This window comes from Chroicocephalus ridibundus, chromosome 6 (genome assembly GCF_963924245.1).
Source record: "Chroicocephalus ridibundus chromosome 6, bChrRid1.1, whole genome shotgun sequence".
NCBI lineage: Eukaryota > Metazoa > Chordata > Aves > Charadriiformes > Laridae > Chroicocephalus > Chroicocephalus ridibundus.
In genome coordinates, this window is record NC_086289.1 from 61,384,943 (window position 1) to 61,399,490 (window position 14,548).

The 14,548-nt window shown below is 53.3% G+C and overlaps 2 protein-coding genes across 10 annotated transcripts; one reads left to right on the plus strand and one right to left on the minus strand.

Moving 5' to 3' along the window:
- The first annotated feature begins 560 nt into the window (after positions 1–560).
- SLC35G2 (solute carrier family 35 member G2) lies at positions 561–8,091 on the plus strand. 3 transcript variants are annotated; one of them, XM_063340130.1, is made up of 3 exons: positions 561–817; positions 5,327–5,400; positions 6,288–8,091. In XM_063340130.1, the coding sequence occupies exon 3, from the start codon at positions 6,310–6,312 to the stop codon at positions 7,543–7,545; it is 1,236 nt and encodes a 411-aa protein (XP_063196200.1). In that variant the 5' UTR covers positions 561–817; positions 5,327–5,400; positions 6,288–6,309; the 3' UTR covers positions 7,546–8,091. The 3 variants fall into 3 exon arrangements, with proteins under 3 accessions (XP_063196200.1, XP_063196201.1, XP_063196202.1); XM_063340131.1 differs by lacking the exon at positions 561–817 and adding an exon at positions 824–2,294; XM_063340132.1 differs by lacking the exon at positions 561–817 and adding an exon at positions 2,319–2,778.
- Positions 7,379–14,320, minus strand: SCLY (selenocysteine lyase). 7 transcript variants are annotated; one of them, XM_063340126.1, is made up of 13 exons: positions 13,958–14,320; positions 13,771–13,883; positions 13,570–13,684; positions 13,254–13,410; positions 12,655–12,782; positions 12,379–12,543; positions 11,919–12,025; positions 11,557–11,593; positions 11,109–11,192; positions 10,841–10,943; positions 10,593–10,668; positions 9,780–9,973; positions 7,379–7,487 (listed from the first exon to the last, which is right to left on the minus strand). In XM_063340126.1, the coding sequence occupies exons 1-12, from the start codon at positions 14,282–14,284 to the stop codon at positions 9,814–9,816; spliced, it is 1,572 nt and encodes a 523-aa protein (XP_063196196.1). In that variant the 5' UTR covers positions 14,285–14,320; the 3' UTR covers positions 7,379–7,487; positions 9,780–9,813. The 7 variants fall into 7 exon arrangements, with proteins under 7 accessions (XP_063196196.1, XP_063196195.1, XP_063196194.1 ...); XM_063340125.1 differs by lacking the exon at positions 7,379–7,487 and adding an exon at positions 8,228–8,941; XM_063340124.1 differs by lacking the exon at positions 7,379–7,487 and adding an exon at positions 8,228–9,158.
- Positions 14,321–14,548: the final 228 nt, after the last annotated feature.

Here is a 14,548-nt window from a genome sequence, read left to right on the forward strand (position 1 = left end):
CCCCTTCTCCTCTCTCCTCGCACGGGCAGCGCCCGCTCCCGGCCCGGCCGCCGCGGAGACCGAGCGAGCGAACGAGCGGCCCCGGCCCGCTGCCCCCGCCCCTCGCGCCTCCATCTTGGATCGGCGCCTCAGCGCCCTCCCTCCCCTCCCTCCCTCCCTCTCCCGGGCGCCCCGCTCACCTGGCCGCGCCGCTGCCGGGCCGGGCAACCCCGTGAGCCCGCGGAGCGGCTGGGCGCGGCGGGGTCCGGGCGGGTGGCGGGCCGGGGCCGGGGCGGCGGCGGCGGCGCCGGCGGGGGCCGCGCTCAGCGGAGCCGCAATCCTAAACCGCCATCTGGCGGCATTTCCCACCCGCCAATGGCGCAGCCGCCGCCGCGCGCCGGACGCGCAGCGCCCCCTGGCGGCCGGACGCCGGCACTGACCGCCCGCCCGCCCGCCGCCGCCGCCGCCAAGCGGGTGAGGGGGGGGCACGCGGGCGCTGCAAACGTCTTTCGCGCGAAAACGCCGCGCATGCGCCCGCTCCCCCCCCCGCCGCTGTGAGGGGGCGGGGCGTCGCCACGGTGACGGGAAACCGTTGGGGGGGGGAGGAGGAGGAAGCGGTGAGGAGGGCGTCTGTCGCGACAGAACGGGCCGGGCTGCGATACGTGAGGCGGCGGCGCCTCGCCAGGCCCCATCGCCTGGGCCGGGGTGGCGATGCGGCCCGTGGGCTGAGGGAGTGAGGGGGCCGGGGGCCTCCCGGCCATGGGAGAGGCGGGGAGCGGCCGCTGAGGGCCGGTGAGGCGGCGGCGGCGGCCCGAGGCGGGCGGGTATTCCGGCACCGGTAAGTGTTCAGGGCGAGGCTGGCAGCGAGGGGCCAAGGAAGGGGCCCGGGGGGCGGCGGAGGCCCCTCTTCCAGCCCGTCGAGGCGGCAGCTCTGCCCCGGCCGCCCCGCGGAGCCGCTGCTCCCTCCGGCGGCTTCTTTTAACCCGCGCTGGCCGTGATCTCCTTCGGCGTGCCCTGCTCCCTCTGCCGGGTGTCCGCTTTCCGGTGGGGCTGTCGCGATAGTTGCCATCGCAACTTGTCGCCGTCCTCTCCGCGCAGCTCCCGTGTCCCGCCCGGCTGTCCCCTCCTTGCACAGCCCGGCTTGCTGCCCGGCCTGGCGGGCTATGCAGTTTGGTGGGAGAAGACCAAAAGCAGTAAGCTTTAAATAAATCTTAGCCTGTAATCTGTGCTAGTACACCTGAACTTGTGCTCTTTTTCAGCCCATTATAATGTACCATATAAGGCCTTATGTCTAGCCAAGCTGTCTTCTTATGCTGTAGGAGACTATATTTAAGTGTTGATGTGTTTTCTGTTCTTTTCCCCTTGCCTGGAATTCCAGTCTTGTTCCGATCAGGGTTTTGGGAACGGGAAGTTTGCAGGCAAAGCGGCTCTTCATCTAGAGTCCGTCAATGCAAGTATTGCTGCTGCAGAGGGAGTAGTTGCAGCAGGGAACAGACGCGAATGGAGAAATTAGAGAAGAGTATTTTTTGATGGAACCACACGTGTTTGGAGCACTTTATACAGCAAGAGAGTAGGTCAGTGAAAGCAAGGGAAATTAAAGGTGTCACATACAATCCTAGTGAAATTGCGTGCGGCAGCTTCAGCGAGCTAGCTTTTTCTAAGGTATATCACTAGCACAAGTACAGCTTGTGTTTTGGGTAGCAAAATATTACCAGGAGCATTCTGACAATTAGTTGGGCTTATGTGTAGGGTTTATATTTGAATTCTGCGAAGGGTGTACTGGTTCTTCCCTCAGGCAGTGCTGTTGGACGTGACGCGAGTAATTTGAAGACATGGGATACCGGTTTGTTGGTTTGTGTGTAATGTTTGCTCTTGTGCCTAAGCACTAAAGACTCCTTTCACATAATTGCTCTTTCATTTTCCTAAATAACTTTTATTATTCATTAAGTTTTAATAAAGACTTGAGTTTCTCTGCATATATATTTAATAAAATTGATTTATATAGTCAGACCATCTGGCTAAAAAGATAAAGGTACTCAGATTTTCCAGTGTGCACCTTATCAAACAGTTTAAAAGCGTAGCAGAAATGTAGGCTGTTTCAGTGATACCAACATTTAATCGCCTGCTGTGCACCTTATGTTGCCTTTTCTTCCCCCTGGTTCACGTTGTTTTACACTAGTCAGACATGACGAGCGTAGATCCTGTGGCGTGTGCGGTTACCGGAACTATCAAGCGCCAAAGAATCGCCAGCAAGGTTATGATGGCTTAATGGAGAAGGTGCTGAAACAGGAATTTAGGGGATTTTCCTGCACCTGGTAAGGAATCAAAAGAAAAACCTGCGTTGTGAGAAGTCAGGGCACTGTGCAGGGAAGTGCTTAGTGAGGGTGGCACAAGTTCAGTCAGTTACATGGGATTGTAGGGATGGAGCGGGTCTTTCATATGTATAATATTCAGGGAAAATTGTCAGTCTGTAGTTCTCCTATCGAGATTGCTTACAGACCTCTGGTAGTCTCAGTCTAACCCGGTCAGGATTCGGGGGATTTTCCACAGATGAGGCGAAGGAACTGCGAGGCCTCCTTTCAGAGCACGAGGATACCTGACTTCGTAAGGACTGTAATTGCCATGGCTGCAAATCTTTTGTAATAACATTTCAGTCGGCTGACTGATTTTGAGGAAATCTGGGAGAGGAAGAGAGTATTTTTCTGTGAGCTTATTGAAAATTGGTGGTTGGAATCATGAGTGAGACCTCAAAACCTTGATTCTTTCCGGCACGGCTCAGCCTTTCCCCCAGCCCCCCCAGTAAGTGAAGTGGCATATGATCACCTATTTCTACCTTACTAATTAGCATATGTGTAGTGACTGAGGGGGAGCGGGGAAGTGATTGTTTGTTTTTTTCTTTTAAAAGAAATCATGGTGTGTATTCTGTTAATGATTTGTGACATTTATTGAATCCATTGTGATTATTTGTTTACCCATGAGAAACGGTGTTCACTCTTTAGCAGTCAGCAATTTCCATGGGCTGGTAATTTAAATGGGTGTCTGGGGTTGTCATTTGGATTGTGAATGTTTGGTTTGTTATATAGCATGAGAATTTTGCACAGTGCTTCATCTTCAGCCTTGTATTAAACCTGATTCAAAACCAAATCATGCTTTTTATAGAAAATGCAAATAAACCGGCTTATGTTTCCAGATATGAAGAAAAATAAAAATTTCATGTTACCTCCACAAAAGGCACTAAGGCAGAAAGAGAAGTACATTTTCTGCATGGACTGTGCTGATTTCAATTTATTTTAAATTTGTGTCTGGGACAAACAATGGATTTGGGATATACACCAATCTCAGTATCCATAGAACTTCTCGCCGGTTAAGAAAAGCAAGGTCACCAAAGAGTACAAATAAATCTACTGTGTGAGAGTCGGCATAACATTTGTCATGTACTCAATATTTAGTGGAGAAAATTAAATCTTGTTTTAAACGCTCTTGTTATTTTTTCTTTGTTACTTCTCATCTCCTGCTTTTCTTGTTTCTTCCAACTGTTAGCATTCTTAGTGATGAAGAATACTGGAGGGAATACGGAGTCGGTATAGGACAGCCATTTTGAGCTACGTGCTTATGATCTATTGTTTTCCTCCAGAGAGATCTCTGAATACATTACACTGGTCCAGTGCTCCATTTGCAACTGCATTTTATCTCTTTTCTATACCTTTTTCTATATTTGTTGGAAGAAAATGTAATCTAAATTCAGGAAGCAAGCAAGTTAACCATTGTATGCTAATGGTAAAAAATTTGTTATTTTGGTTTTGTTTTCATGAACGAGTAGTTGCAGCATGTACTCAGCCGTTTCTGAGCAAAATGACTGATTTTATACAGGCTAGATCCACTGTCACTCTTGTAATGCCTGTTGTGCACCTTTTGTCTTCTTTTCCTCCCACTTATGTTATTCCCAATCCATATATTGTGCCTTAAATCAAGAAGATCTTAAATTTTTTTAAGATGTGGGGACAGCAAGGCAGAATTGTGAATTTACAACACAATGAAAATGCTAGGTAGGAAGAGCTGTGCTTGTGAGAAGCCCTACCTTCCTGGACTCATTCAGTGCATTTTGCATTTGCATGTTAAAAGGATCAAATTAACAACTTACTTGAAGGAAAAGTGCAAGTAGCAGGTGAGACGGTCAGATTTCTGGTAGGGTGTTTTTAAATGTTTGATGGATTGTTCAAACTGCCCACTAGTGCAGCTGTTACTCGTCTCTTGCCCTCTTTATTTACTCTCCTTGGCGTTTCAGCTGTTTCTTCGGAAGTTTCTTGCAATATTCAAACTGTACGTTAATGGGCACTGTGGAGTATTCCTCCAACACTTAGTGGCGTACTGAGTGGGCTTTGTTTTTTCAGCTGAGCTCTGCTGAAAATGGGTTGGCAGCAGAAACGTGAGCAGGGGGAGTGCCAACACAAGGTCTCCTGAGCAGACAAAGGTGTTTCTTGTCCTCAGACCCTCTCAGTTCTACCAATCATATCTCAGGGCCGGGAGCGTAGTCTGCCAAAGCAGGAGTAAGGTGGTGCCCCAGGATCCCTCACTTACTAGTGCAGGTCCAGACTGGTCCAGCTACTTTCCTCCAGAGCCAGGACTGCGTGCCTGCCCTTCTCTCCACTCCCAGCAATAATGTCCCATTCTTATGTAAATTATTTTTGCCAGGAGACACAGGCAGTGCTTGGCTGTCAGGGATGGAGAAAATGCAAAGGCTGAACCTGGCCACAACATTTTTAAAGTGTGGAGCTACTGCATGTTGAGCCCGATTGTCCACTCAGCTGTGGTCTTGCACCTTCAGGACCCACTCGCTCTGGTGCTTTGGTACTCCTTACGGAGCACGACTGCAGGGTTGTCCGTACCAGGGCTGGGCTCGGCTCCTGGGGGTGGATGGCTGGACCAGGAAGGATGGATCCTCCTGCACATCCTCTCCTCCGCAGCACTGGTGAGGCAGGACGGTGGGGACGGGATGGTGAATTTTCTTGTTATTAAGCTGTAGAAACCTTACACTCACAAAACCACCCCTTCTTTGGATTAGTTCCATCAATAGTTCTGAGAAGTGGCTGAGGAGTGCTTTTAGCAAGATTACACTGATTGTTTTCTCTCCATCTCAAGTTTTCTGGGTTTTGTGGTGGTGTGTTTTTCATAATGATGCACCAGGGTTGCCAGTTCCCGAGGAGCATAGCCTCAAAGTGCTTCTCAAATTTTCAACTTTGAAAAACAAGCAGAATATTTCATGCTTCCCTTTGGTATTACTTTCTGTGCTGAGATGATTGTAACCTTTCCTATTTGATATCTGAGAGCATCTACTGTTTCTGTTTAGACACCCAGACAAAGATGTAGATGACTGAGAGGTGTTTTCCCCTTCTGCCTTGGGATAAAGTCTCTCGGTAGCAGGTAAGGTCTGCACGTGTTTATTTTCTGGGGCAGACAGAAGGCGGGGAAGGTTGCATTTCTCCTGCTGACATTTCATTTGGAAGGGCTCTTTGCGCAGATGGTGGAGGGCACTGCGGGAACAAAGTGATTTCGATGGCACCCCCGTGCTTGAATTAAACTGCCCTGGTGCTGTGACACTGGGCCTGGGGACAGTGATGGCATACTCAACGGAGAGCTGGCGAGCTCCCTGAGGGCAGGCTGCACGTGCCAGCGATGGTGGAGACCAAGCAGTGTTCGTGTTGGTGAAGAACAAATCTGTTGCAAAATCACTCACTGGAAATAAAAGGATGTGAAAAGACAAAGGAATTTTTAACACTTCCAAAGTATTGTTCAAAAATTTGTTGTTTATTCATATGCTAACTATGCTGACTTCTCAGGGATACTCCCTATTTCCCTGTGTTCCTCTCTGTCAGTTTAGAAACAAAGCTTTCATCTCCTCCAGCCAAATTTCTTCCGTAATCTTGTAACATTAGCAAGCAATTAACAATGAGTATAATTCATAATTACAGGGTATTTACTGTCCCAAAAGCTTAGCAAGAGAACTTTCTCATTAGAATAAGAATATGCTAGAATGCATTATATGTACTATACATAATGAGAATGTAATTTTCAAAAATTAGTGACTAAAGTGAAGTGCCATGATTAACTTTTAAGGAGTTAACCTTAATGGTCCGACTGTCAAAGGTATTTAGCAGTAACTCAGAGGAAAATTAAAGCAAAACCAAGAACAGTCTACTAGTACTTGGACTTGGTTGATAAAAATAGCTTGTGAACACCAACAGCATTTACATACTAATGAATCTCTCGCTATTAATTAAATAACAGTGCATCTCCATTTTTTTCTTAAGGCCAGGACATTTCTCCAAGGAAATGGATACATCTTCCCAAAAATACCCAGTCAAAAAGCGAGTGAAAATTCATCCCAACACAGTAACAGTGAAATATACTTCTCATTATCCCCAGCCAGGGGAAGAGGGATATGAGGATGTTCATGAAGATACTGGAGTATTTACGGAGGATAATCCTAAGAAAAGACTACTGAATGATGGGAAAAAGAGAGAAAGGCCCTTTTTTGGTACCGTAGACACCAAGCTTCAGCCAGCACAACTGCCAAGACCCGATGAGATTGGACAATCCCAGCATTTTCCTGAAGGAAATATACTGCAGTCAAGGAAAACGTGGGTAGTCCTTTTTGGATCTGCTGTGGCTCACGGATGTGTGGCTCTAATTACAAGATTAATTTCTGATCGTTCCAAAGTGCCATCCCTAGAGTTAATTTTCATCCGTTCAGTCTTACAGGTGCTGTCCGTTACTGTTGTGTGTTATTACCATGAGCCTCCCTTTGGCCCCAAAGGCTACAGGCTCCGGCTCTTCTTCTATGGGGTCTGCAATGTTATCTCTATTACCTGTGCTTATACCTCCTTCGCTATAGTTCCCCCCAGCAATGGGACCATTATGTGGAGGGCCACCACTACAGTGTTCAGTGCCATTTTGGCTTTCTTACTCATAGATGAAGGAATGGCTTACATAGACATAATTACTGTAGTTGGCAGCGTGTTTGGTGTTTGTCTGGTCATGATCCCCAACATTGTTAAGGAGGAAAACTCTCTGCTGAGCACCTGGAAGGAAGCTTTTGGCTATACCATGACCGTTATGGCAGGTTTGACCACTGCTCTCTCCATGATAGTCTATAGGTCAATCAAAGATAACATCAGCATGTGGACGGCACTGTTCACCTTCAGTTGGACAGGAACGGTGTGGGGAGCGTCCACCATGTTCTTACTTCAAGAACCAATCGTCCCACTGGATGGAGAAACCTGGAGCTATCTCCTCGCCATCTGCCTGTGCTCCACGGCAGCCTTCCTGGGGGTCTACTATGCCCTGAGCAAGTTTCACCCCGCTTTGGTCAGCACCGTCCAACACCTGGAGATAGTCATCGCCATGGTCCTGCAGCTTGTCGTGTTGCGGATCTTCCCAGGTGCTTATGATCTGGTCGGGGGAGCGGTTATTTTGGTTAGTGTTTTTTTCCTTGCGTGTTATAAACTGTCCTGGAAGAATTTAGGAAGACAAGATTATCAGGAGATTGTGGATTCTTCCATTAAATGAATTGCGGTTTTGCGATCTGATTCTGGCTATGTGACCATGTGAAAGTAACATATTTCAACTCTGTTGTGTTCTAGCATAGTGGCCAGGTCTTCTCTCTACTGTTTAAATTCACAGCTGATGTAGCAGTGTATTTCCAGATTTCAAGACAGGTGAATTTGTTCCAGTGCGTGCAACCACTGACATTTTGTCACATGAGAAAAAGCTATTCGTCTCCAGCAGGTAGGAAGCCCGGGCTGGCCCACAGCAGTGCAGGCCAAGTCACGGGCATGTTCTCCCTCAGTTTCCCTGGACAAGGCAATACAGAGACAGAGGGATTCACTAGTGACTCTCATTCCTGTGCACTGTGGTAGTAGGAAAATGAACAGTAAAACCATTAAAATGATCAACCTCAATATCAATATTCATATCCTCTGTAACACTTCTTATGCTTTGGCTGTGTCATGGTTTGGGCCATATTCTAAATGAAGTAATGCTAATACTTCTGTGGTTAAAACTTGCATTTCCTGTGTGTATACAGAATAAGTCAGTAAAGCTTTTTGTGCTTTGTGGTTATGTTTGTCTGAATTGATGCAGGAAGTCCAGACCTCCTGTGAGGGAGAGCAAGCCCCAAAAATTGGATTTCCAGTTGTGCCACAGCCGTGAAAGAAAGGTCCGCAAGAACTATAAAGTCCATGCTAGATAAAAGATCTACCCCTGAAGCAGAGAAATATTCTTTTTATGGAACCACTTTTTCTAGCAGAGATTTCAACTATTATCCAAGGGAGAAAGAGAAGAAAAAGAAAAGACTGCATTTGAGATTGAGGTATGAGCAGCAGCTTTAACGCTGAACATCCTGACAGGCAGCCAGTGACTTTAAGTCAGTGTGCTTGGGTCCTAACACTTCCGTTAGAAATCAGATTTACAAAAAGCCCCGGGGTTTTATGGTTGCAAATAGTATTCCTGGCTGTGCTAATGTATGGCTAGTAAAGAGAAAGACCAACATCTAAGAATCTGTGTCCACAGGCTCCATAGCAACCAGGACCAGCAAGCACCTCCCCACTCCAGCAGACTGTGCCTCTGTTCTGGGACATGAGCATTTTCTGAGGGAAAAGATAGAGCTCAGATGACCCCAACCAGTCCGGCTTCCCCATGGAAAACACCGCGTAAAATACATTTTACTCGGGAAAAGGCCACAGCAGCAGCAATCGCTTTTATTCCTATCAATTCTCAGGGAAACCAGGTTCCCTGACATCAGTCAGCCTGGACGGCAACGCGCCTAAGCCGTGTGACACTTGTGTCCAGCCGCCTGGGCCATGCAGGGAAGACGCATTTCCTTGGGTGCTGGCACAGTTAGGGCTGCTGTGACAACTCTGTTTCCTTTAGGAGCACGTGGAGCCGGCAACAGGAGCTCTGCCCACTGTAGGAAGGACAGGAGGAAGGGGAGCAGGTAGTGCAACACAGGGCTGGGAAAGCCGTGCCCAGCACCTTCCCAGATAAAAACCCTTTTGGTAGCTTAGGGCCTTGGCAGGGGCAGCATCCCAGCCCAGCATCTTGCTGTGTTTCTGTCAACTCCTCGTTTCCCTCTGGGGCAGACGGTCTTTCCTCCTCTGAGGGATAAGACAACGGGAGAGCTTCTGCTGTGGAAAGCAATCAGGACAAAAGGCTCCATCTCCTATGGCTTCCACACCTGTTATGCTCCAGAGGGAGCTGAGGTTTGACACTCCGTCATGCCAACATGCACACAGCCAGCTGGATACATGCTGGCAAGCGAGGAGCACCCGGCAGCGAGACTCCTCGAATGCCCACACCATGCAGTGGGGACAACAGAGTCTTGAGCGAGCTCTTGATAAGCTGCCCCCGCCCCAAAGCAGCGAAGCCCCCTCCTCAGCACAGCTCCCTGCTGCCTCCAGCGCCAACAGTTGGACTTGATTAATCATTTTAAAGGTCTCTTCCAGCCATAACGATTCTCTGATTCTCTGCTTGAGACGCACGTGCTGCAGAGCCGTTCCAGCCCCACCCGCATCCCTGTGAGCACAAGCTGATACACGGCCAAGCAGATTGAAGAGCACACTGCTGCCAAAACGGGTGATCCCACTTCCTCCTGCCACCAACAGCCGCCACTTCCCCAGTGTCTGATCCACGATCACAAACTGCAGCCTGGCTCAGTTCAACTTAGGGATCCAACATCTGAGCCCAAACTGACAGTGGCAGCCAGCACCCAGGGGCCAAGCAGGGCACAATCCCATCCCGAGAACCTGGGTGAAGGCTGGGAATGGCGACTCCCGGTGCCTACGGGGCTTGGTCCTGGTCCAGCTGCGCCACAGCCTGCACCAGGTCCTGCACAACCAGGTCCACATCTGCTCGGGTGGTATCTCGCCCCACGCTCAGCCGCAAGGCATTCTGTGCCACGTTGTAGGGGATCCCACAGCTGAGCAGAATGGAGGAGGGCCTGAAACAGACACAGGGGTGAGCGGGTTTAACTCGAAAGCCAAGGAAGCACATGCATCACCAGACAGCTACACCATGCCATAAGAGGCACCACATCTGCAGATGCACTCCAGGCAAGCCTGCTCGCTTTCCAAAGGCACCTGCTGGGCTTGTTGCCCTGTGGTGGATCTGGCTCTTCCCCATCAAGGAGGAATCGTTCCTGGGTCCCCATGGGTTGGCAGCTCTGCCAAGTCTACAGGGCATTGCTCTAGACCAGGCCAAAAGCACCTGCTGTCCCCACGGACCCCCAAAGGAGGCTGCTGGACTCAAATTGGGCTTGAGCAGATGAGCCAGGCACACAGGATGTAAGGCAGACTCTCTTCTGGCAGTGCCAGGCATTGAAGAGCTGGATCACCAGAGCCACGAGGGACAAAGTCCTTCCCAGCAGCAGTCAAGCATTCCAGCTGTGTCTCCTGCAATAACCTCCTTCACAGCCCTTTGGCCCCCCTGGAAAGCTCTGTACCCTCTTTGCCCCAGGTGACACTGCCCATAGCCACCCACGGTCCCCTTCCCTGTCCTGTTTCCCTTCCTCCCACCCGCTCTGGGAAGATGCCCTGGACCTTGCAAAGCCGGCTGCTTACCGATCCCCTTTCTCAGAGTGGCAGGCAGCACCGACGCTGGCGAGAAGCGTCTTGCAGGAAGACAGCACCCTTCGCCCTGCAGCACACGCAAGCACAGGTCTCCCAGCGCCCAGGCTCTCCCTGAGGGCTGCTGCCTGCCTCATCTCCCTGCCCAAGCCACAGCCTGGCCTCTAGCTGCAGGGTGCTGAGCGGGACAGGTGCCTGGCTCCATGGGCACCTTCACAGGACAACAGTGGGGTAAGAGCTACCTTGAAGGCCTGGGCCCAGGATGGAGACGTTAGAGGTGTTGCAGAGTCGCTTGGAGCCTGTAAAGTGGCTGTTGAAGTGGATCCTCTGCTTCCCAAAGGAGGCCTGGAGAAATCAGAGGGCTGTGAACCGCTCTGGGATCGTCAGCAGCCCTGTCCTGATGAGGACATGGCAGGGCCAGAGGGACATACCCACCCTGGCTCCGGGCCCTGCACTCCGTGGGCTGAGACCCCAGGAGAGGAGAGACAAACAGGAACCAGGTCTGCTCACCTCCAGCCTGGCCTCCAGGTAATCCCGAACATCCCGCATATGAGCCTCGTAGGCCTCACAGTTCTTGCTTACTAACTCTGCAGCCTGAAGAGAGGAAAACCCAGATGGGTTCCGTCCGACACCTCCCTCCCTGTGCGGCACCCTGGCATGTGAGTCCAGCCTGGGAACAGCCTCCGCAATTGCCAGGTCCCCAGTGTCCCCCAACAGCCTCTCAGTGCCTTGCAGCCACGTGAGCTGCGTGACTGCTCGCTGCCAGGGCTGCAAACCCTGCAGTGAGTGCTCTGAAGCACCTCCTTTGACTGGCACCAGAAAGCCCCATCTCCTTTCCCAGTAGTTCACCTGCCCTCCCGCACCCTGAGTTTGTCACTTTGAATGACCAGGGACCGCAGGTGGCTGTCTCTGTGCTGGCTCCACCAGGCAGCACCCCCAGGGACCATCACCTACTCACCTGGCCGAGGCCGGCAATCATTGGGGTGTTCTCCGTGCTGGAAGGGAAGAGGGAGCAGTGAGTTATCATTTCTCCAGACAGACGTTCCCCTGCATGGGACCCCTTGGCGCTGGCAGGGGGTCCTGGACCCCTCTCTGAGGTGGTTGGGAAGGGGGCAGTTCCACCCTGCAGTTCCTCCCACCGCAAAGCCTGCGCCAGAGGTTTCCCCAGTTCCCACGCACAGATCCATCTCCCCCACCGGGCTGCCTGCCCCAGGGCTGGCAGGTGGTAGAGCTGCCAGCTCAGTTCAGACTGAGTAGCCACGTGTGGTTTGGCCACCAGCCCAAGACCCAGCTCTCCTAGCCACCACTCAGCTGCCTTACCCTGGACGGAAATTCCTCTCCTGTCCCCCTCCAAAGAGCATGGGGTGCAGCGGGGTGGTGGTGCCGGGGCCACGCACGTACAGCGCACCAATCCGTGGGCCGTAGAACTGCGGGGAGAAACAGCCATGGTCACCCTGGGGACACTGCCAGGTGCCCGCTTCCTTGCTCCTCCCAAATCTGAGTGCCCTCCGGTGCTGACCCCTGCCCATCTCACAGGCACAGGCTGCTGCAGAGCTGTCCCTGCCCTTGTCCTCCTCCTGCTCCCCCTTCCAAACAGGTCCCCCTGACTTGCAGGAGCCTTGTCGCCCAGCTGAAGACTATCTTCAGAGCACCATCCAGCAAGAGAACTTTGGCCACTGATAAGGTATCAAGCTGTGGGGGCACCCAAAGTCTCCCTGGCAACCCAACAGAGATGTCTTAGAGGGTGAACACCAGCTGGGGTGTGTGATCAGGGCCATACCTTGTGTCCCACGATGGTGAGGTAGTCCACACCCAGCTCCTGCACGTCCACACGCCCCTTGCCAATCATCTGCGCCGCGTCCGTGTGCACCAGGATTCTGGGCAGCCCTTCCGCCTCTCTCCGCTGATTGAGGGCACGGACGCGCTGGCTCAGCTCTGCAACAGGCTGGCGTGAGAGAAGAGGGTCTGCATTCCACGGGACCATTTGCTCACCCTTATCAAGCACCTTTTAGCAACGATGTCCCCACTCTGTCCCACCTGCTGCCCACAGACTCACCATGATGACCCCAGTCTCGTTATTGGCCAACATGATGGAAACCAGGCAGGTCGTTGGCCGGACAGCAGCGAGGACATCATCCACCTCAGCCTGTCCGCTTTGTGGGGACACAGCCACAAAAGTGGCTTCTGCAAGCCAAGAAACAAGCCCTGAGGTTTGCTGGGAAGCCCGACGGCACCCAGGGGTGCCTGCGCCCCACTGAGCAGGCAGGAGAGCTGTGCGAGCAGCTGGCACACAGGCAGGGTGCACCACAGCTCTTGGGAGAGAATCACAGAACAGTTTGGGTTAGAAGGGAGCTTCAAAAGCCACCTAGTCCCACCCCCCTGCAATAAGCAGGGACATCTTCAACTAGATCAGGTTGCTCACAGCCCCATCTAACCTGGCCTGGAATGCAGGACGCTGACAGGGTAACGTACCCAGCTTGAGGGAATGGGGACACCATGGGGGGAGTCAGTGCCCTTTGCAAGGGGAAAAGGGGAACATCACACAGCAAGTGGGTCCCTGTCCTCCTCCACAAAATTGACAGCATGAAAAAGCCCCCCTCGCAAACCCCAGTCTGTGGCCAGACGTCCTTGACCTGTGGTCCCTCTGCTGCTCACCCGCCAGGCTCTCCTTCACCAGCTGCTCCAGCGGCAGGCGGATGGAGTCGTGCTCCACGCTTGACGTCACGATGTGCGGCGTCCCCCAGCTGCCCCCCGGCCTGGCCTGGCTTCCATGGAAGTGCCTGCAGGCAGTGTGGATCACCATGTTGTTGGCCTAGGGAGAGGAAAGCAGAGGGGAAAATGAAGACCCAGAGGGAGCGCGGCGCCCTTTGTCCCCACCCTCCTCATCGCTGCATGCTTGTGAGGAGGTGGCAGGCAGGGCTGGCCAGGAAGGGGGATCAGTGCCCCGCAGAGAGATGGTGGCCGATCCCACCTCTGTGCCCCCTGAGGTAAAGACAATGTCCTCCGGCCGGCCTCCCACCATCCTCGCCAGGCTCTCCCGGGCACTGCTGATGAGCTCCTTCGCCTTCCTGCCTGCGGGATGAGACCTGGCAGCTCCACCATGGGCTGCTGTGGCCACTGGGCCCGGCCCTGGCAGCAGGGAGCCAACATGGTAGCTCCCCCAGGCCCCTACCTGCAGGGTGGGAGCTGCTGGGGTTGCCCCAGGCCTGACACATGGCGTCCCCCACGGCCTGGGCCACCTCGGGGGCCAGCGGGGTGGTGGCATTGTAGTCCAGGTAGAGACTCCTGTGGGGAGCAGGGGACAGGTGAGGGGGGCCAGGGGGATGGGGAGGGGGGCGTGGGGAAGGGCGGGGCCTCACCCCTCTGCCACGTCGTGCCGCGCCTCCGATGGCTCCGTCCCGGTGCCCATCACTGCCGACCGCGTTGACGTCCCGCTGCCACCGCCGCCCTGGCACCGTGGGGCACAGGCGTGTGGGCGACCACAGCAGGACCAGGCAGCTGCCTGCCCTCCCGCCATGGTGCCACCAATCGGCGCCCTCCTGCCTGCCATCCCGCCACGGTGCCCACCAATCAGAGCCCTCCTGCCTGCCCCGCTGCCACAGGACCATCAATCGGCTCCCTCCTGGCTGCCCCAACGCTGCTGTGTCCTCCAATGAGCTCCTTTCTTCCTTCCCGGCATTCACCATTCAGCTCCCTCTCCCCTGCCCCACAATGATCACAGCCACCAATCAGCTCCCTCCTTCCTCCCTTCCCTGCCGCCATGACGCCCGCCCGCCCGCCAATCCGCTCCCCGCCGCCTGGGCACCGGCCAATCAGCTCCCGCCATCCTCACGACCCGCATCGCGCCCGCCCATTGGCCGGGGAATCCCGAGCCCGCGGGGCTCCCATTGGCCCCCGGACAGGAGTCGCCCGCGGCGCAGCCAATCGGGCTCCGCCTGGGGTCCGCGCGG